The sequence below is a fragment of the Limanda limanda genome, chromosome 20 (genome assembly GCF_963576545.1).
Source record: "Limanda limanda chromosome 20, fLimLim1.1, whole genome shotgun sequence".
In the NCBI taxonomy this organism is placed as follows: Eukaryota; Metazoa; Chordata; class Actinopteri; order Pleuronectiformes; family Pleuronectidae; genus Limanda; species Limanda limanda.
Window position 1 is genome coordinate 8,220,721 of NC_083655.1, and position 21,023 is coordinate 8,241,743.

General features: G+C 42.4%; 2 protein-coding genes across 8 annotated transcripts in view; both read left to right on the forward strand.

Moving 5' to 3' along the window:
* Window positions 1-2,245, forward strand: part of slc4a2b (solute carrier family 4 member 2b) — a 33,259-nt gene extending 31,014 nt beyond the window's left edge. For all 7 annotated transcript variants that reach the window (XM_061093426.1, XM_061093425.1, XM_061093427.1 and 4 more), the window contains one exon: window positions 123-2,245. In XM_061093426.1, the coding sequence (XP_060949409.1) occupies window positions 123-203 (81 nt within the window). In that variant the 3' untranslated portion in view covers window positions 204-2,245. The remainder of the gene's footprint in view (window positions 1-122) is intronic.
* A 9,618-nt stretch (window positions 2,246-11,863) lies between these two features.
* The window catches only part of nrbp2b (nuclear receptor binding protein 2b), a 29,751-nt gene continuing 20,591 nt past the window's right edge, over window positions 11,864-21,023 (forward strand). The window contains exon 1 of the mRNA XM_061093657.1: window positions 11,864-12,078. Coding sequence (XP_060949640.1) covers window positions 11,959-12,078 — 120 coding nt within the window. The 5' untranslated portion in view covers window positions 11,864-11,958. The remainder of the gene's footprint in view (window positions 12,079-21,023) is intronic.

Consider the following 21,023-nt stretch of genomic DNA (forward strand, 5'->3'; position numbering starts at 1 on the left):
CTACTACTTTCTGAGAGAATTGACAAGTAACTAGGGAGCATTATATATTCTAAATGCCTCAGAGTGAGACTGACTCTTTCTGTGTTTCTGTTCTAACTCTGACGTCTCTCTGCTTCCTCCAGTTGGACGCCGACGACGCCGAGCCAACGTTTGACGAGCGTGACGTTCAGAACGAGTACGCCGAGGTGCACATGCCTGTATAACCCTGCTGCACGCCCTCATCGTGCCAGTCAACTCCTCTGAGTGGACACCTGTCAATCACAACCACTGACATCTTGGATGCAGCGACTCCAGCTTGAAGCCCTCATAAAGAAACTTGACGCCACATCACTGTGCACCGCCGACCCTCATCATCATCATCTTCATCATCCGCCTTAAGTCACCAGCACACAGAACGTCAGAGGCCTGTCTGGTTATTGCTTGAGTCAAACTTTTCACTTCTAGCTTTGTCAGGTTGCTGGAGGCGTCTCTGATGGTGAGCAGCACTTTGTGGTCTTTAGCGTGCTTCACTTTTTTTCAAAACAGGTATATCAGGGGAAAAGAAATCAAAATCCATGTGATCTGAAGCTCTAAATGAAATTAACAGTAGATAGATGTGCAAGGCCGATTAATTTTACGCCCTGAAAGGTTGCTCTCATTCACATTGAATATGTGGAGGACATGTGGGTCAAAACTTCTTTTATATCCTCGTGGTAGTTTTAGCTTTTTTTCTAGTTTGTCGTGTTTTTAGCTCACCAAGCGCCTTATGAAGGAAATGAACCGTATACTGAGGAGTTTGTTTTCCCTCATCCTGTATTATTGTAGACAGCTGATCACTTCCTGCCCGCCTCGTGAAGCTCGTAGCACTTTTTAAAGAAACCAAATCTGAAAGCTGGCTGTATTTTAATGTGATTGTTTTATCTCTTTAGCGTCCTCTTAAAATCCATGAATCGATATCAGCGTAGCTTTTCGTTTTCTTCTTAATTGCTTCCGATTGATTTTTAGTCTGTCCTTTAACTACTCATTATTTTTTTGTGCTCAAACGCAGCAGTTTATTTTGCCTTAAAATCAACGTCTGTACCTGTAGTGAGTTAAAAGCACCAGCAGAGGGAGAATTTGCAGGGCTGTGCTGAATGCTATACCAAAAAACTTTAAAAACAGTAAATAAGAAATGCAATTACACTAATGCCATGGCATCATAACACACGTTTTTTGTGAAAGTAAGGAAACACAGTGGCACATTAATGAATTTACTCTAAATGTCTCCATGCACATGTTTAGGGCTCTAAGGTTCTGACGGCTCGTTTTGACGTCTCACTCGGTTTGGTTGGTTGGTTTTTTGGGAATCGCTGTAATTTATTGTTGTCTGTGTCCGAGTGCCAAAACCAGGCTTTGTGTAAATAGTTTTGTGATCAGAACAATAAGCTGCAGTTCAGTCATCTCAATAACTATTGTTTTGGCCTAATTCACACATTTCTCATGGTATAACATTCCTCGTTTTATCAAATTTAGTGCTTTTTGGGGGGAGGAGGGAACTAATTGTTGACACAATTTTTATTCACTCATGAGCTTGGTCGACCAAATTTCCACACGAGCTGTGTAGACAATCTCAATATTCTTGTTACTAAGAGGGAAGGTTTTTAAAAAGAAATAAGAAATATACATATATACGATGTTTGTGATTAGTTTCAAGTTGTGTCCGTGTGGCATTGGATGGTTAAAGCTCTGTGCCTGTGAACCTCGACTCGTCCCCCACCCCCCCGCCTGCCTGTGGCTTTGATCTTGTGCCTGTTCGGTGTCGCAAAGCTGCACAAAATCTCAAGTGCCTGTGGGACCACGAAGCGATCGGCCGCACGTGTGTGTGTGGTTGTTCTGCTCGGGCGACACACGTTACAATAGTTTGCACTTTTCAGACGCTCACAAATCAAACATCTCTCCATTATTTATCTGTTGCAATATGAGGCATTATTACTGTTTTTATAGAAAAAAAGAAAAGATTTATTCAGAGTATTTCACAGAACCTTATTTCGTGGCTGCATCCCGGCCGTGACACTGAAGAGTATATTTATTAGAAGGAGGCAGTGGAGAACATTGCCGGTTGTGTGTCTGCTTATTGTGCCCGTCAAAGTGTTTGTTTTCCAAGTTGTGAAGTGTGATGTGTTGATTCATTTCAAAAGCAATACAAAGTCTGACAGGATATTGCTGATGCTCCCTTGTACATTGATGGTTCAAATATTGATGACAAATAAAAGTTATTTTCTATTTATCCTGTTTCCCTATTGTTTCCTCGTGTTTTCAAAGAAGGAGGAAGGAAGGAAGCATGTACACTTATGTATAATGTAGATTTATTTATAAAGCACATTTCATACACACATTAAGATTCAACGATCTGTTCAGGGACATTCAAAACCACACAGACTAAATTAAAAGAAATCATTCAAGTCAGAAAAGCAAGGATTAAAAAGATTAGAAAAAGAGGTCAAATTAATAAAAAGCATAACATCGTATTTAAAAAATTATAAGCTGAAGGATTTAAATAATGCAAACAAACAAAGAGTAAAGTTGAACGATGGTATAATCCTTAGATTTAAAAGAATAGATTATTAAGGGACAAAAAACATTCAGATTAAACAAAGCGGGACCAGGAATCGAACCCTGTGGAAACCCCGGGAGTCTGATATTGTTTAGAACTGCTTTGTCTGTCCTGCAAATAAATTAAACCCGTTTGAAGATGATTTTCTTGAATATCCATCATTTTTTTTAATAATCCACTGATTTCAAAAGAGTTCAAATTTTAAATCTGGGCCTTAATCTTTAGCCTTTAAATCCTCATGTTGTGGATCAGCTCTGAGTTGGTCTTTGTGTAAAAAGAGGGCTGGATGTTCTGCCCCGCTCATAAAGGGGGGTGGTTCCCATCCCAGCTCCCCCACTGTTACACACACAGGGTAAAAACATGGCTGCTTTGTTGCTGCTGCTGCTGTCGAGCCTCGGAGCTTTGTTCCTCGGCTCCGACGCTCAGGAGGCGTACGACAAACTCCCCGAGACCTACAGGAGAGGAGTGGATCTGGCTCTGGAGAAGCTCAACTCTCACGCCGGGATCCAGCACCACTTTCTCTACTTCAGGAGCCTCACAAAGTCAGACATCGAGGTACTTGTACAGTCATATCTGTGATTGGGCATTTACTGGTTGTGCAGTTGACTCATCACTGGGAGTTTTTGTGATAAACTGTGATTAATATCCTCAGGGGAAACATGTGCTTATCCAAGAATCAGGTTTGTTGTATAGAGTTCCCTTCATGGATGAGTTGCTCAGATCTAACCCTCCTCTTCCTCCTCTTCCTCCTCAGCCTGGGTTTGATGTGAGCTACATCTACCACCACTTCTACCTGAAAGCCACCAAGTGCCAGAGAGGAACCGTGGACTCCTCGGCGTGTCGCTTCAGGAACGACAGAGTGAGTTTGGCCTGATTTCCAGAGCCGTTGCTCAACTGAAAAAATGTGTGAAAGGAGGGCGACTGCCTGTTCCAACTTGTCAGTGTCTTTTTGTTTGTGTGCGTTCATGCAGCCGCTGGTCGACTGTGCCGTCTGCTACAAGACTTTCAGAGGGGAAATTGAACAAGAACCCAAACCCTACGTTCACTGTATCCACAGACCGGCCCTGACGGAGGTTAGTCCAGAGAACCCCCTCGTTTTCCTTTGTGATTTCAGTCTTTTCTCTTGTGAGTAACACAACCTCTTTGAATCCTGTCTGTGTGCCTGGCAGGAGATGAAGTTGGGCAGAGTGGAGCACTGCAACAGAATGGGCTACAGCAGCGGAGCGCCAACTCTACTGGCGTCAACAGGAGCTGACTGAACGCCGGCTGAACACGTTATTAAAAACACTGTTGTGATCTCTGCTCTCTCTGAAGACTTGTTTGAACTAGAAGCTTTTAACTGCATCTCCCTGTGAGGGATCCTTGTTTATCTGCACGTTAACATTCAAAACATTTGAGAAACCTTTTTGTGTCACATCTTCAGCAATGAAATGTTTCCTTCCACGTCGATCTCTAAAAATAAAGAATACATTTAAATTGTGAATAATCAGTGTGTTTGTGTGTGTGTGTTCCTGTACTTATATCTTAGTCAAGACTATTTAAGGGATAGATCCTACAGAGTGAGGACATTTTGACTGGTCCTCACTTTTTCAAATGACCAACCTTTAATGGACTGTTCAGGGGTTAAGGTTAGAGTTAGGTCTACGTTAGGGTTAAAATTTAGTATTTAGTTTGGATGGTTATGGTTAGGGTAAGGGGCTGTAGAGGCTTGTATAACGTCAATAATAGCTAGAAGTACAATCGTGTTGTGTGTGTGTGTGTGTGTGTGTGTGTTTGTGTGTGTGTGTTTGTGCACATTCAGATACCTTCATTAACCACCTCATTAACTCCATTCAGAGAAAATCTCAGTTTCCTGGAAGTCACCTGCTTTTCTGTTCCTACAGCAACAAGCGAGGATGAAGTTGTGTTGAAAGAATTCTTTCCAAGTCTCTGCACCGATAACATTTTCTTGATGTGAGTGTAATTCCACTTCTGGGAACTTCCCCACCGAGTGCGTTTTGTTTGGACAGGTTTTAATCTCTGTCCCGTGGGGGGGGTTTACGGGAACTGGGACAAACAGCTGGAGCAGCTGGAGCAGCTGGCCCTTTGACAGTCCCAGTGTCACTGTGCAGCCATAATAGGGCTTGTGTTAGAGAGGAGGGAGTTGATCCTCTCAGCTCAGACTTCACACACACTCTCTGGATGATGGCTGCCGAGTTGCTGCTGCTGCTGCTCTGTGCCGGAGCCGGGCTTCACTCTGCCGAGGCCCAGGAGCTCTACGATGAGCTGCCTGGCTCCTACATGCAGGGAGTGGATCTGGCCTTCCAGCAGCTCAACCTGCATTCTGGGGTTCAGCATCATTTTCGCTTCTTGAGGACGGTGGACAAGTCAGAAATCGAGGTAAACTCTGAGTTCCTTTACTTTCAAGTGATTCACACTGATCTGTGCATGGAGCTCTGCTGGTTGTTCCCAGGTCTCGTCTGGTGACGTTAGAAAATGTGGATCAGCTGGAGCTTTTATGAATATGTGAAATATAATATGTTTTATAACCCACCCATCAGTTCTCAGCTTGAAGCTTCACTGGACCTAGTAGAATAAGACAACGTTGGAAAAGTGAAAAGTCCAGATTGTTCTTTTCAGGACTGTTTTCAAGTTTTGAAATTAAACAGATAACTTTAACCTGTAAAAAGTGAGAGGAAATACACTTTAAATGTGTTTCAGATTTGTCTTGTTTTCAGTTTCCTGTTCCTGGATTTCAGGGTTTTGACACCTCTGCCTTCAGGGGATTCTGGTTAATACTTGTTTTCACATCTGCTCCAGGTCATGTTCACTCTGAATCTCTAAACGTCAACATGTTTTCAGCAGAGACGGAGGAGGGACGCCACATTCCTCCAATTATCCTTCACTCTGATTCTCTGAAACTCAGAGTGAACTGGCAGCGTTTCTGCTTTTAATATCGAGTGCTTTCAGTTGTCGACTTGGACAAACGCCAGCGCTGAAATATGAAGCAACTGCAAAACAGTTTCAAGATTTTACTCCACAGGGACATTCTACTATCAGTTATTAATTAAAGACCAATAGAAGCTGATGTGCAAGTTTTTTTAGTCTGATACGTTTAAATTCGGCTTATTTTCCTTATTATATATTTGAACTGTTGCAAACTAAATTCTCTGATGTGAGCGAATGAATTAATTTCTAGATTACAACAGGAATTCATCGTTAATAAAGTCAATTAGATTAAAAATAACAATAAAAGAGATCTATATTCTTTATAATTAGTACCAGATCATATCGTCCTTTTCAATAAATGTCTCCAGCTTTTTCTTTGCTGCTTCTCTGGCTCATATTGAAATTGCACCTCTCTCTCTTCCAGAGCGGATTCTCTGTGAAATACATCTACCATCACTTCTACATGAAACCCACCTCCTGTCCCAAAGGAACGACTGAGCCGGACCCCCTGAGCTGCCCCTTCAGGCACGACCGGGTGAGCAGATGTCAGGGACACAAACATTTGTTTTCACGTAAACAACAACAGCTTCTTCACGCTCTTCCTGTAATTTCCCCCCCCCCCCCAAAAACAGCCACTGATGGATTGTGCAGTTTGCTACAAAATAACAGCCGAGCAGATAGAGCCCCTGCCCAAGCCGTATGTCAACTGCATCCAGAAACCCAGACTTACAAAGGTATTGTAATTACCCATCATGCCATCTGTTCGCTTGGGTCTCACTTTATAGCTTTCAATGATATCAACCATGATTTATTTTCACACCACAATGTTGTACAGTATTTTAATGTTCAGATGTTTTTCCTGCTTCGTGGACAACATCCAATAAACCAGCAGCATGAAATCATTCTTAACTCTGAGAAGAATAGTAAAAGTAAATATAGGTGAAGGGATCTATTGGCAGAAATTGAATATAAACTAATTGTTGTTTTCTTTACCCTAGTATGGGCCTTAATATTCAAGTACTTTATATTTACATGAGGAGAGGGTCATCTCTATGTTTTCTACAGTTTGTTTGGGAGGGGTGGGTGAGGTGAGGGGTATTCAGCTGCAACATGCTACTTCACCACTAGATGTCACTAAACTCTACACACTGACCCTTTAATGTGTTTTTCTCTCGTGTTTCAGAAAATGAGGTTGGAGAGGTTGGACAGCTGCCAAAAACTGAGCTACCACAGCGGCGCTCCGACACTCTTGTCCTCGACCGCCGGCTAAATGTATATTCAGAAACAAACTAGCATGCTTGATATAATAACACGTCTCATATCATAGTATATCTGACAGCACACTTAGGAATCCATAGCCCTGTTAAGCTGCTTTGTGAGTCTGTGTAATCACTCTTACATGTTGAAATCTCCAACGTCCCCTGAAGGCTCCTCACTGCTCTGATGACAGCTCCGCTTTACTCCAACTGTCCCAGATGTGGGAGTTAATTAAAAACTGGTTTATCTGCAACCACAGAATCCAGCAGACTGTGAGAAATCTGTGTTCATCTGTGATATAATGTCTCTGTGTCGTGTGTGGACTTGTAAGACGACAACAACAAATAAAGTTACTCTTTCACAATTCTCACCTCTTGACTGCCGAGGGCCTACAACTGAAATCCAGTTTTATTTCTATAGTAGCTTTCAAAACCAGAGTTTGAAGGTGCGTCACGAAATAAAATATAAGGGCAAAGAGAACAAGTCATTGAAATGCTAGATCATAATGAGCATTGCAATAAAACGTTAAAACAGTCAAATTAAAAAAACAGAATTTCACAGCTGAGCACAGGAAATCTGAGCCTTTTTTATGTTCCAGTTTAAAATCAGTTGCATTTTTAGCTTTATTTACTCATTGTTCGACTCTTAATCAAACTTTGACAAACTTTAAATCATTTCCTCCAAGTTACTGCGGAGAAATTGAATTTGAATTTGAATTATTCAGCCTGAAAATTGTGAATGAACCATTTTAATGGGATTTGCTGAAAAGGAAATGAAGGAACTTGAGAATGAAAATTTATATGATTTAGTTTTTCAAAATCTTTCCTGTTTCTACATCATAGAATCACCAGGATTCAATTGTTGACTGTAACTAATCTGCTCTGTGACATATAGTTTTACAACAGCAACACTTGACCACAAGGTGTCGCTCTAATTCTTCTGTAGTCACATGTGTGTGCACTTGTATTTATTACAATGATCTGGGACAGTTGAATATTAAAATATTAAAAGTACTCACTTGACTACTTTGAGTAGTTTGAGTGCTTTGACTATGTTGAGCACTTGGTGTATTTTGAGTTATCTTCATAGTGACTTGAGTTGAGGATCTTGGAAACGTAAGGATTTAGAAATGTCTGACAGAAATATCATCTATTAAAATGTCTGACGTCACATAAATTTTAAATAACCCAGGAGTCAATATCATTTTTTTTTAATATTTAATCTCTAATGCGTTTATTGTAAATTATCTTGAGGGATGATTGCAACCAACATGTAAAAAAATGATTAATCTATTTGAAATATGCACCTAAATCTGCCAATGGTGAATTAATAATAACCAAGAGGTGCAGATATTTTTTCTTTTTTTATTCACTTTTATTTGGGTTTTCAACAATGAACAATAAAAAAAAAAGTAAATCAAAATCAAAAGAAATTCTTCATGTCAGAGATACAAAGACAAAATAAATCAAATTCCTTTCAAATAATTAAAATAAATAAATGAAAATTAGACTAGAGATCATAAATATTATTAATCAGTCTGCACATGTTGAACTCTGCAAAACAACATGAAGTGTCAGATGTGATCAAGATGAGGAATTAAAGCACATTTAAAAATTATACATCCCATGATTTTACATTTAAACCAGTATATTTTGTGAGAAGAGTCGGTGCAGGTTATTAAGGTAGATTATAAAGTGCTGCCAGGTCCAAATATATTTCCTTTATATATAAATTCCTCTAAACTGAAGGTAGACATAAGCTAACCTTTGCAGAAAGTAAAATCCTCTGCTCATTTGTCTCACATCTGCTGCTGAAAATCCAGTTTTTATTCTGATGAATCAAACAAACCATGACAGGAAAGTGTGAGAAGACTGAATAGAGTCTTTTTATAGATTTGACATAGTTAGAGCAGTTTTTCCCACCTTGTGCCAAGCCTTGTTGTTAACAGGTCATAATGATGGAGGCGCTGTGTCTCCCCTTGTTACTGCTGCCACCTCTGAAGCAGCCACTCTGGGCCCTGGACGTCTAGACGGCTCCATTGTGTGCTTGTCTCTGCCGCCTGTGCCAAGAGCAGATCTCATTAAGACTGAGAGGGATCGGCCGAGCACACACTCTGTGTGTGAACACTAAAAATAGAGAAAGACTGTGATTACAACACAAATCTCAAGTGAAGTGAATGAGGGTAAATCTGATGCTGGTTCCACTGAGGAGCAGAAAAGACAAGTGGAGGTGTCCTGGGCACAGAGGAGGCAAATGGACGATGTAGAATTTATATTTTCTCACATTGATCCAAGACATTAAATGCAAATACAATGAATTAAATATACTTCATGCTGCAGAAAATAATCTGGGCCTACTATCCCTCCAGATGCGATGGAAACCAGAACCACTAGATGGCAAACTAGCTTTTATTTTGAAATACCGTTTCCATGAAGTAATTCAAACTTCTGCTTGATACTTGGAAACACAGACTGGTACCGTATTCTTTCTGTAGAGGCTCAGAGGGAAATAGGCCGTGGGGACACAGCGATGTTGCATCAACAAATCCTTATTGTCAAGAGATTTAACGATTTATTAAAGGATTTATTTGATTGGTTTTGATTATTAATATTGAGAAATTAATTCATAACTTCAAATAAAGACACAAACACAATCAACAGAGCATAAACTGGTTATTTCACTGAACCCTGTTACTTGATTGCTCATCCTTTCTTTTCTATTAATGATTCTTCAAAAATATAAATTATATTATGTATATATTTTGTTGCATTAATCCAGAGATATATTTCGAGAGATCAGAACTGGATTACAACCACCACTCTGTGTTTTGATTTAATTTGATTTAATTCAGAACCATGGGCCAAATGATCACAGTGTAAAATAAAATAATAATGTCTTAAAAATAGATAATTCTTAATTTTTAACCGAAGCTCACATGTATAAAAAACATAGTCTGTCAAATTAACCTTATTATTTGATTTTGTAGACCTAATAAATACCACTAAATACCTGGAGTGTTTTAAGTATTTTATTGGGTTGTTTAATGTTTCTCCATTTTTTAAACTATGATTTAATATCTGTAAAAAAAATGTGGCCTTGGAATTTATTATTTATTGTTATAATTTCTGTTTTCTCACGATGAATATTTTTTTTACAGGTCCTTGAATGGACATTTTTGCCAACATGATTTATATATTTATTTTGAACCCTAAATGAATTGGTCCATCTCTACACCTTCTAATGCTTCTGCTTCTTTATTAATAATCAATAATCCTGTTAACAGAACCACATTAGACCACAGGCCCTGAGCTAACAAAGGCCCATTATCTGATTAACACATCAGACAAACAGGCCCTTCTCTGGGTGAGGGTCTGGTTTATGGTCAGTGACTGTTGCAGTGTTTCTGGTCTGAATCCAGATCTCATGGTTTGACACTGGTTTATTTTATAATAAATAACCCGTACTTGTAAAAAACAAGATCGGAAGGTGACAGGTTACTTATTAGTATACACAATTAAGATGGATAGATAGATAGATAGATAGATAGATAGATAGATAGATAGATAGATAGATAGATAGATAGATAGATAGATAGATAGATAGATAGATAGATAGATAGATAGATAGATAGATAGATAGATAGATAGACAGATAGATAGATAGACTGATAGATAGACAGACAGACAGACAGACAGACAGACAGACAGACAGACAGACAGACAGACAGACAGACAGACAGACAGACAGATATATAGATAGATAGATAGATAGATAGATAGATAGATAGATAGATAGATAGATAGATAGATAGATAGATAGATAGATAGATAGATAGATAGAGAGATAGATAGATAGATAGATAGATAGAAAGACAATATGCACAACATGACGACCGAGACACTGATAAAACACTGCACATACACGTAAATACCACAAGGAGACAGAAAATGACCACAAATTAATGCAAAATGACCACAAGGAGTTGCACAACAACTATAAAGAGACAAAACTTGATGATGTGGTCACTTACAACAACCACAGGGACACAAAATAACCACAAGGAGACAGACGATGATATAAAAAGATTACCACAAAAAGACACACAAGCTTGTAGATGTTTTTATCCGTCTGCTAGTTTGAATGTCGGGATCATGTACCTTTTACGTGTGTCCCAACGTTATTTAGTATAAAGAAGGAACAATTTTATATTTTATATGATCCGCGACTTTGCTCAAAGTTATGAAGCAAACAGTAAACACGGAATAAGTTTGGCCCCTCTGTGTAAATTGGGGCCCCTGGGTTAGAAAAAAATCCCAGATACGCCCCTGGGTTTTCAGCCCTCCTGCTTCCTATATGTCCTGTGCGCAGTAGTTGCAGGTTTTACGGTACCCGGTGTGTGTGCTAGCAGCAGCAGCGACGTGACGAGTGCAGGCGACGGACACACAACCTGATCGTCCTCCACGGAACAGACGGATCCTGCAGCGGAGGACATTACGTGCACCGGGAATCTTTACGCATCGCCGGGACGAACTCGTAACCTTCCGCGGATTCTTCCGTGAGACCGGGACGGAAGATAGGAAACCCGTTGTTTCCTGGGATACCATCCTCCCACTGTTCCCAGTTCCTCCAGCGACCCGGCGGCGTGCGCATCGCCTTTTTGAATTGTGTCCCCTGCAGGATGTTCTGAGCGGGGACAGAGAGAGAGAGAGGGTGAGAGAGAGAGAGGGAGAGGCTGCTGTCTTCTGGGTGGGAGGGAGAGAGAGAGAGAGAGAGAGAGAGGGAGGGAGAGAGATAGAGAGAGAAAGGGTGAGGGAGAAAGAGAGTGAGAGAGAGGGAGGGAGAGAGTGAGAGGCTGCTGTCTTCTGGGTGGGAGGGAGAGAGATAGGGGGTGAGAGACAGAGAGAGAGGGTGAGGGAGAGAGAGAGAGAGAGGGTGAGAGATAGAGAGAGAGAGGGTGAGAGATAGAGAGAGAGCGAGAGGTAGAGAGAGTGAGAGGGGGGGGCTGTCCACTGCGCAGACGGTGCGTCTCCTCCTCCACAACAACACACACAGAACGGGAGGGAGGGGGGTGAGAGAGGGGAGGGGAGGAAGAGGGAGGGAGGTAAGAGAGGTGAGGAGAGAAGAGGAGGAGGAGGAAGAAGAAGGAGGAGAAGAAGAATAACAAGGTCCTCGGGAGGAATCTGGACACAAACAGCGTGAAAATGACGATGTCCGTCCCGGAGAGGAAATCAGGATCCGAGGGGAAGGAGGAGGAGAGCGAGGATGAGAGCGAGATCGTGGAGGAGAGCCCGTGTGGCCGCTGGCAGAAGCGCAAGGAGCAGGTTGGTGCTGTGTGTGTCTGTCTGTGTGTTGTGTGTGTCTGTGTGTTGTGTGTCTGTCTGTCTGTGTGTGTTGTTTGTGTGTCCTGATGAGGGAATCCATCACTCCAGCCTCCTGCTCTGGAGGACATCCTCTCGTTACACAATGTGTGATCCCGGTGTTGTGCAGCGTCCTGACCCCGGAGACCTGAGTGTGTGTCTGTGTTTGTGTGTTTGTGTGTGTGTGTGTGTGTGTGTGTGTGTGTGTGTGTGTGTGTGTGTGTGTGTGTGTGTGTGTGTGTGTGTGTGTGTGTGTGTGTGTGTGTGTGTGTGTGTGTGTGTGTGTGTGTGTGTTGATCCGCTGGGTTCACATGCAGGTTCATGGAGACACTAGAAAACGTTTAAGATCCAGTTTCCTTTTCCGGTTGTTGACGTTGAACCTGGACTGTGTCTCACTGTGTGTTTGTGTGTGTGACTCACCTATAATTGCCAATTAGTCAAATTGTTAGAACACACTTAATTGGCAACCAATTAAACAATCAATCAGGTGATCAGAGCAACTTTTCAACTTAAAAGGCCCCAAAGCTGATTAGTTTCTGCTGTTTTATTCTTATACCATCTGTAAAGTGAATCTTTAGCTTCATCTCTTGGAAAAAGGTTGAATAAATGATTACTTTAATGATTAATGGAGGATGAAATAGGTTGTAAGTTGTAAATTAGTTGTAATTTTCTGTTTATCAATAGTTTCAGCTGTAGATTCAAAAGCTATAGCACAAAATAATCTGTACAACATGTGACCCCTTCCTCTGATTGTTGCATCAGGTTTGACTAATGAGACCAACCAAAGCTTAGTGACTTACTGTATAGAGTGATATGTAGAGACATACAGAGGGACATATAGGGCAACGTATATAGCCACGTGTGTTGACGTATAGACTATAGTGTGTTGACGTATAGACTATAGTGTGTTGACGTATAGACTATAGTGTGTTGACGTATAGACTATAGTGTGTTGTTGTATAGTGACATAGCAATGAAGCTCTATAGGGGCTCCAGCCTGAGGAAGATAACTGGTTCTTCTGGTTTGAACCCACTCCAAAACCAGCCCCTGCACCAGGTTTACCTCAGTCAAACAAATGTATATACTGCTGTGTGTGTGTCTTTGTGTGTGTCGCTGTGTGTGTGTGTGTGTGTGTGTGTCAGCATGAGTCCAACACCTTCCTCTTTCCCTGTTACGATGGTCAGCAGTATATAGTTGGACCGTTCAGACAGCACATGAGCCACGGGACAGAAAGAGAATAACCCAGTGGCCTCGTTGGCAACTTCCTCTCCCATAAATAATCCTGTTTGTTTGATGTCGGGCATCAAACATGGAGGCAGCAGCAGCCAGTCGGCGTCTGTGACGTCCGCAGCTGGTTGATACGACGGAAACTCGCCTGATTTCCCCCCCCCCTGCTTGTTTGCACAAACTCACAAAACGTTATCAGAAAGAAGAAACACACGCTGAGAAGTCTCCAGTGTTGTGAGGGTGTCGCCTCCACTAACGGCTTCAGATAAGGTGGAGAGGAGTGAAGTTGAAGGTTATCTGTCGCACACACACAGGCACGCACACACACACACACACACACACATGCACACACGCACACGCACACACACACGCACACACGCACACACACACACAGTTTTCACGAACGTCACGACCACCTGACTGACCCCGTTGCACTTTCTCTACCATTGAGTATTCTTCATGTTGGAACACACTCACACACAGACAGACAGACAGACAGACAGACACACACTTACACTTACACTTACACTTACACACACACACACACACACACACACACACACACACACACACAGAAAAACAGACAGACAGATAGACAGACACAAGCACACACACACAAACAAAGTCACCACCCCACCCTTGTGTGTTTCCACCCATTGATTATCTATCAGTCTGATTTCTGACATGTCACATGTCCACCCTCCCCACCCATCCTGACCCCCTACCACCGCAACACACACACAGACACAGACACACACACACAGACACGCACACACACACACACACACACACCAATGAGAGCATCACTCATTTAGAGCTGGCTGCTATGGTTAGAAAATCTATATCATAATATTTAAAGCAATTATTTTCTTATCTCAGTAAAAGTGGCAAAATGCTACATTTCTGTTATTATTCTGAGAATTTCAGTCACGATCAAATCTCTTTAAACTTGCTTTTAATTTTAATTCAGCCTGATTTCGTCTCATGATTCTGTTCCAGTCAGTCGTTATTTGATTTATTTCCTTTTTATCAAATCATCACCCTCTTTCACTTTGTATTTCCTCTGCATCTTCTTCTCCTTTTATATCCACTCGTGATTTGAATGTGCGATATAATTAAATCTGACTTAAATCTGAACCAGGAAGCAGCAGATGTCTTATTTTCTCACTACATTTTTGTAGAATCACTTTATGTTGATTTATTTTTTGCTGGCCTTTGATATTATGATCATGATCTGAGGCCATTGGAAGTCACTGAAAGAAAACTGATTTTCTCTCACCAGTTAAAACTTAATCATAGTGAGCTAATAAGAAGCATAATGCCTCTTTCACTTCACATTGACATAACTCACCTGGTGTTTGTGCAAATTCAAACTTGACCATTTTTTTTATATAAATGATGGAAAACATTTGAGAGGCAGATGTGGAGGAAATACTTTCTGCACAAAGAACCTTGTTTCTTTCAATGCAAACTCTCAGATGTGGACGTCTCTCTGCTGTAACTCAGTCAGTAGGTGAAAGTTCACCGTGTCTGTTTTTGGGCTCGGCCATGAAAGTAAACACGGGCCTCGAGCACATGCTAAGCACATGGAGTCGTTTCCTCGGATGTTTTCTCGGCGGTGGCACAGGCGGAGGAGGTTTCAGATTCTGAACCTGTATGAATGTGCTGCCTTTTCAAAGTGGAGTTTATCCCTCTGGACTCCACACACTGAGCATTGATTTTTCTTGGGGACTCCACAGGCTGGATTGGAAATAAAAGATGTGTGAGTGGTAACGTGACAACTGTGGGTGAACAGCTCTTCCAAGCTCTCTGGTTCCAGGGAAATGAACCAAACTATAAAAATGTGTTGCACAAAAAGCCTGCTGGTCATTTTGTTAAGATGATTACATGGAAATCTGCACGTCAGCAGCAGCAGCATGATCTTACATGTCATCGTTTGTTCCCACTGTGACGCCAGTCGGGACATTTTGCAGTTAGTGACTCACAAAATATAGCTGTTGCGTCACAAATTGTACAAAAAAATATTAATTGCATAATAACAAATCTATCAAGTCTTTCTGTGGAGAAATAAGTCACAAAATGTTCAGGGATCAGATGTTAGATGCTCTAAAGCTGAAGAGGTTTTGGAACACTGAGGCTAGATGTCAGCCCAAGATCTGATGCTTTCAAAACAGTCATTCCTGCAATTTGCAATAGTAATTTCACAAGTCCTAATAAAGTCAGATCTGAACACATTCTCATATTTCCCACTAGCTTTTTTATTTTACCTTCCCGATTGGTAATGTTTCAGAAACAGGCCTTTCTTCTGACTAAATTGCAAACAGGCATTACTAATAGGTGATTTGGTCTATTTAAAGGTGCCCATTTCCCAAAATGTCAATTTTTTTTGGCTAAACTGGAAATCAGTGCAGTAGTTTTCACATGTTCCTGTTAAAAGGTCTAACTGGGGTTCAGGTTGCAGCCCAGCGAGCTAACTGGACGTCCACAGCACCGGGTTTAGAAAGAGTTTCTAAAGAGTGATTATCTTACGGAGCAGAGGGAGCCAGATTCGACCTGACCCGATTTATTACAGTCCAGCTTGGACAGAAGATTATCACCGGCCCCACTGTGAGCTGGGGCTCAATAATGCAGCAGGGTAAAACCTCCTGAAGCGAACCCACACCCGTCCCGGGGTCCGTGGTGCACCGGAGCTGCACCTTCTATTTTCAGGTCCTTTCTCCATCTGCTCACAGGGAGATGAAAACCAGGCAGGGCTTCGTTCGCTCCTCAGGGTGTAAATTCACAGATGAATGTGATGGGCAGATGCTGTTTTCTGCATATGCATGTTAACCAATATCCCACTCATGTGCCGGTGTTCACATGCATTTGTCTGGACGCCGGCACACTCCCAACGCCACGGCCCGATGATCCAGGGGTTTGCAGTGGAAACCAGAACAAATGGCTTCAATATTCGGCTTCATTCTGAATTCATTTGGAGCAATTTAGTGTAAATTTGAGCTCATTTCCTTCTGACTGACCCTCGCCTTTGTATTTAACTTTAACCAAGCTTCAGCGCTAGTCCGCAATTCAGTGCCATCAGCCACTAAAGGCCCTTTCCCAGCAGTAAAAGCCCTACTCCCGAGGTCAAATGACTCTGACAATTGGCTTTGATCGAAACGCGACATGAGGCTGAGCGCGGTAATTTGGCAAGATGGTGAGGTGAGAGAGCGCCTCTTTTTGTGATGTGTTTGTGATGTCGAACATGACTCACCAGAGGGAAAAAACAGGAAGGTAAACTCCTCTACTGGCAAGGGGAAAGGAATCAATCACTTCTATAAACAAAATAGCGTCACACAGGTCCCGGAGAGCCAATCAGAAGTGAGAATAGAAAGTTAAACTACATTGCGGTGACATGTACAGTTCTTAAAACCACAAATGTAACTTCTAATGTGTCAAAACGTCAAATAAAACACCAAGAAACTCTGACATATGAGGCGTTTGAATAGATCAGAGGCCAGTGACACGCGCTGGGATGAGTTTACGAGTCAAATCAAAGGCAGCGAAATGTCGACACCTCACATTTGCCTTGATGCATGTGGAGCAATGAACCTTCAGAAGTTTTTGGACGTTTTCCATCTCCGAGCTTGTAAATACGAGTCATTAAACCGAGCGCGTGAATCCTCAAGGGGAGAGCGTGGCCCCTCGTAAGCCCGAGTCAAGTCGTGGCTTGCAGCGAGCTGGGGGGGGGGGTTCTGCCTAATGACACACTCCGTGCTAATCCAGCAGCGCAGGCATGCTCCCTGCAGGGTCGCTGGTTTGACAGCTGCCCCGGGAGGAATGACACCCACTCAGATTTCCCTGGAGGGGTAACAAGGAGCTGCTGGGCGCCATCTTTGACGCAACTGTTAACCGCTTGTTGCTCAGAGGTCGAGGGTTTACCTGGAATCAAATCCACACCCTTTGATTCCTAGAACACAAGAGTAATGATTTGGTGGTTGTTTTTAGCCGAGCTGGTGACTCCAGGGATGGAAGATTCACTCTGCGGCTGCTCTCCGACGTGCACTCAGAATGCATAGACTCGGATATAACGCTGAAATTATATAATATTTGATTGTTTCCAGGTCACAGAACCAGACGTCTCTGAGAGGAACGTGACAGTTCATCCGGTTTATTGTTGCATCAAGATTATTCCGGTTGAGCGTGTTTCTCTCGCTGGGTACAGCGGGTCCTGGTTTTCTGAATGGAGCGATGACAATGTATTTACCTCCTCATGTGTGATGACATACTGTACTTTACAGCTCGGGTGGATTTGACTCAGCCTGCCTGACTGCACAAGACACAGCGTGCGATTTTCATTCCGTGCATTTTACAGCCCGTGCACGTGAAGTTTCACTACCCAGCTTTTCAGGCAGCGGGGGAGTTTCAACGGAAACTGCAAATTAATGGTGTCGCGGGGTGTTGAACGCAGGAAAAGCTGATTTGATGTGTTATAAAAATCCTAGAGCACCTGATAAACTGCTGCAGTAGCTGCGTAGGTGTATTTTACAAGGATTAGGCAACGATTCGAGAAGCATTCCCCCCCCCCAGGTTGGAAACCACAGTGTTTTGTTATGGTTAATTGCTGCCAATGGAGACCGTTGTCCACCACCTAGTTATTTGAGGCAAGTAAAGCATGTGCATGTTAAGTTGTTTTTGCTTCTGCAGGACTGACTTTAAAACCTGACGTACTTATTTCACCAATAACTGAATGTAGCTGAGTGTTTGGACAGTCGGTCTTGGTAAACTGGGAAAAGTCTCAGTGTCAGATCCACTGTGACCCATTACAAACTGGGCCAGATGGAGTTCAGCCCATCGTGACTCATCCTCACCGGTCATCCTGACCCTTTAAAACCTGCGTTCCTTTTGGCCTCAGAATATTTTAGAGTTGTGATGTGCTGTCCGGGGGTCATGTGATCTCTAGGGGGGTCCTGTCGCCTGGTTGTGACATGTGAGCCGCTCTGTCAGCGAGGCCCCTGGGGGTCATCAGATCCGGCGGGGTGTGCAGAACGGTGGCTGTCAGCGTTTTTCCACTCCAGCTGTGTGAAATGGAGCCGGCCCCCCCCCCTGGATCCTCTGCCAGCCGCGGCCAGGGAAGCTGGCATGAAAAGGTCTCCTCTAGGAATGGCTGACATGTCTGCAGGCTTTTCCCAGAGCTGCCAGGGTACATGTAGCTCACATCACATGACATCAATGTCCTGAGGAGCTACTGCAGCTGGACTGGGTTTTAAATGACTGTTTCAATTCAGACGTATTTGTAGAACAAACTTTGTATTTGCCTTGTTCATGAGTAATGAGGCCTGTGGCGTTATTCACACTGAAACTGGAGTCTGAACATTTGCAGCTGGATTTTCTTGACTTAAATTTAGGCTGAAACTCTATCCTTATTACATCTGTCAAGGAGTTTTGTCTTTTCCCCCTGTCCGTATTTCTTTTGGCCAAAATTACTGAAAGGATTTCGACAAAACTTGGTGGAAGTAGGGAACAAGGGCCTTGAAAGAACTCAATTTGGCGCAGATCAGGACAAAGGAGCAGCTCCAGGAATATACTTTCTTAAACTATTGGGCCTTTAAGGAAGTTTAAAGCCTCTGTAGAGATAATCAGGGTGTAGCTTCATCGGGTAGTGAGCCGCATTTCCAAAGAATTGCTGGAAACTGTGGAATCTGTAATTAGGTTTAGAGAACAGCTCAAAATGAAGTGAGGGGCTATCTTGACGTCTGTAGCTTACATGTTTCAACAAGCCCAAGGATGTTTTTCCTGAATAAACCCAGCTTTGTTAACCAGCTCCCTCTAATCTCACACCCAGTTTAGGTTTCTGAAGGGCAACAATAACCAGATTAGTAAAAAGATGAAGGACATCAGGATTAGTTCTGTCAAACCCAGAGCACAGAGTGTGTAGGACGAAGTCAGACAAGGTGAGGCAGGCACATTTACAAGAATGTCAAAAATGACATGTTAAAGAGGAATCGTGATGGAAGCTCCTCCTTCCATCCTTCCAACAAGTTTCAAAACATTTGCATATTTTGGTGCTAGACTAACAGCAATGAAAACAAGACATCTGTGGTAAAAGTAATAAAAGTGCATAAGGACCGCTTGCTTTGGAACATGATGCATAAAAAGTGGAGATGTTTTAAATTCAGAGCTTTGCAGATTAAGTCTTAAGGGACTATGACACACACACACACACACAAACACACACACACACACACACACACACACACACGCGGTTTCAGTGTATAATAATAGTCTCAGGCACCGTTTATTTCCTGTCATGTGTGTCACAGTGGGAAGCCTGTTATAAATGTGTGTTTGTCTACTGAGTCCTGAGTGAAATCCCATAATATCCTTTTAAAAGAGCTGCTATCAGAGCGCAGAGGAGATAAAACCCTTGAAGACGCTCGGCTTGTTGTTGGATCTGAGTGTTCTCACCGCTCCCTCTGCTTCAGGGCAAAGGTCACACAGCTGCCCTGCGGTTCTACAGGACCCAACTTCAAAGAATGTGTGTAAATATGAGACTTAAAGAATGTTACACAAACCCAGCTGAGTCAGACGGAGCGACAAAAGGTTGTGTAACACCTCTTTACACACAACTTCTCCCACAGATAATGACAGTGATTTTACTTGTGGAGCGTTTTAATTGCAGCGTTTCTGATGGTGGGAAACTCAAAACATAATACAACATGATTTATAACTTCAACTCCTCCATGTCAGCCGTTGGGACATTTGGCAAATTGAATTAAATAAACGTCAAAATATTTTTTTCTAAATAGATGGTGTCTGGCATTATAGGTTTAGTTCTTGACTCTTTCTGGGTGTTGACTCATTCCTGTTCACTTTAACATCACAAGCTTGTATCTAGACCTGTGAAACCAGATATGGATTCCTGTGTGTCTATGTCAAATATGCACATTAAAAGGACTTTTGAGTCGTCTGTAGAAAGAGAACACACAGATATTTGACAGATGTTGGACATTAAGGTTAAATCATAAGTGAGTGAATGTGGTGTGTGGTTGCAGCTGCCCTTTTCTTTGACTCTATGATTTTTTATATTTTTTTTATCTAGATTTTGTTGTGTTTTTCCACATCCACTGTACTGATATCTCTATTTCTGTCTTTTGTTCTTTTTCTTTTGGACTTGTCGCCTCCTTCTTCATAAACAGTAACAGTAGGAAAACTGTAAGTGCCCCCCCCCCCCCCCCCCCCCCTGTTTCAACACCTGAAAGCAAGATGTGGCCGTCACACTTCAGGTGAAACATAATATGTATGAATGAAAATATTCATACCAAATAAGAGCAAAATTATCAAGCTGCTCAGTCTAGTGTTGTTACCTCGTGTCCCTGGAACCTTTCCCCTCCTGCAGAAATCACATCTAACCTGTGAGACCCCCCCCCGGCCCCCGCCTCCCTCATCAGTCCCCTGTTTGGCATTTGCAACCCTAGTTTGCATTCAGAATTTGAATGTGTCCGCATTGTTTATGCAGCTCAGGACGCTGAAAGTAAAACAGTCAAATTAGAATTGGATCCGAGCGTCCCAGCAACCATCAATCTGGGAGATGGCTGCTGAATTAAACATTGAGCCACCCCCCCCTGTGTTGGGCACTGAGGTTCAGGCCTGAGCCGCTGTGAGGACACAGAGGTCATGTGCTCTCTTCCTTTAAATGTAGTGT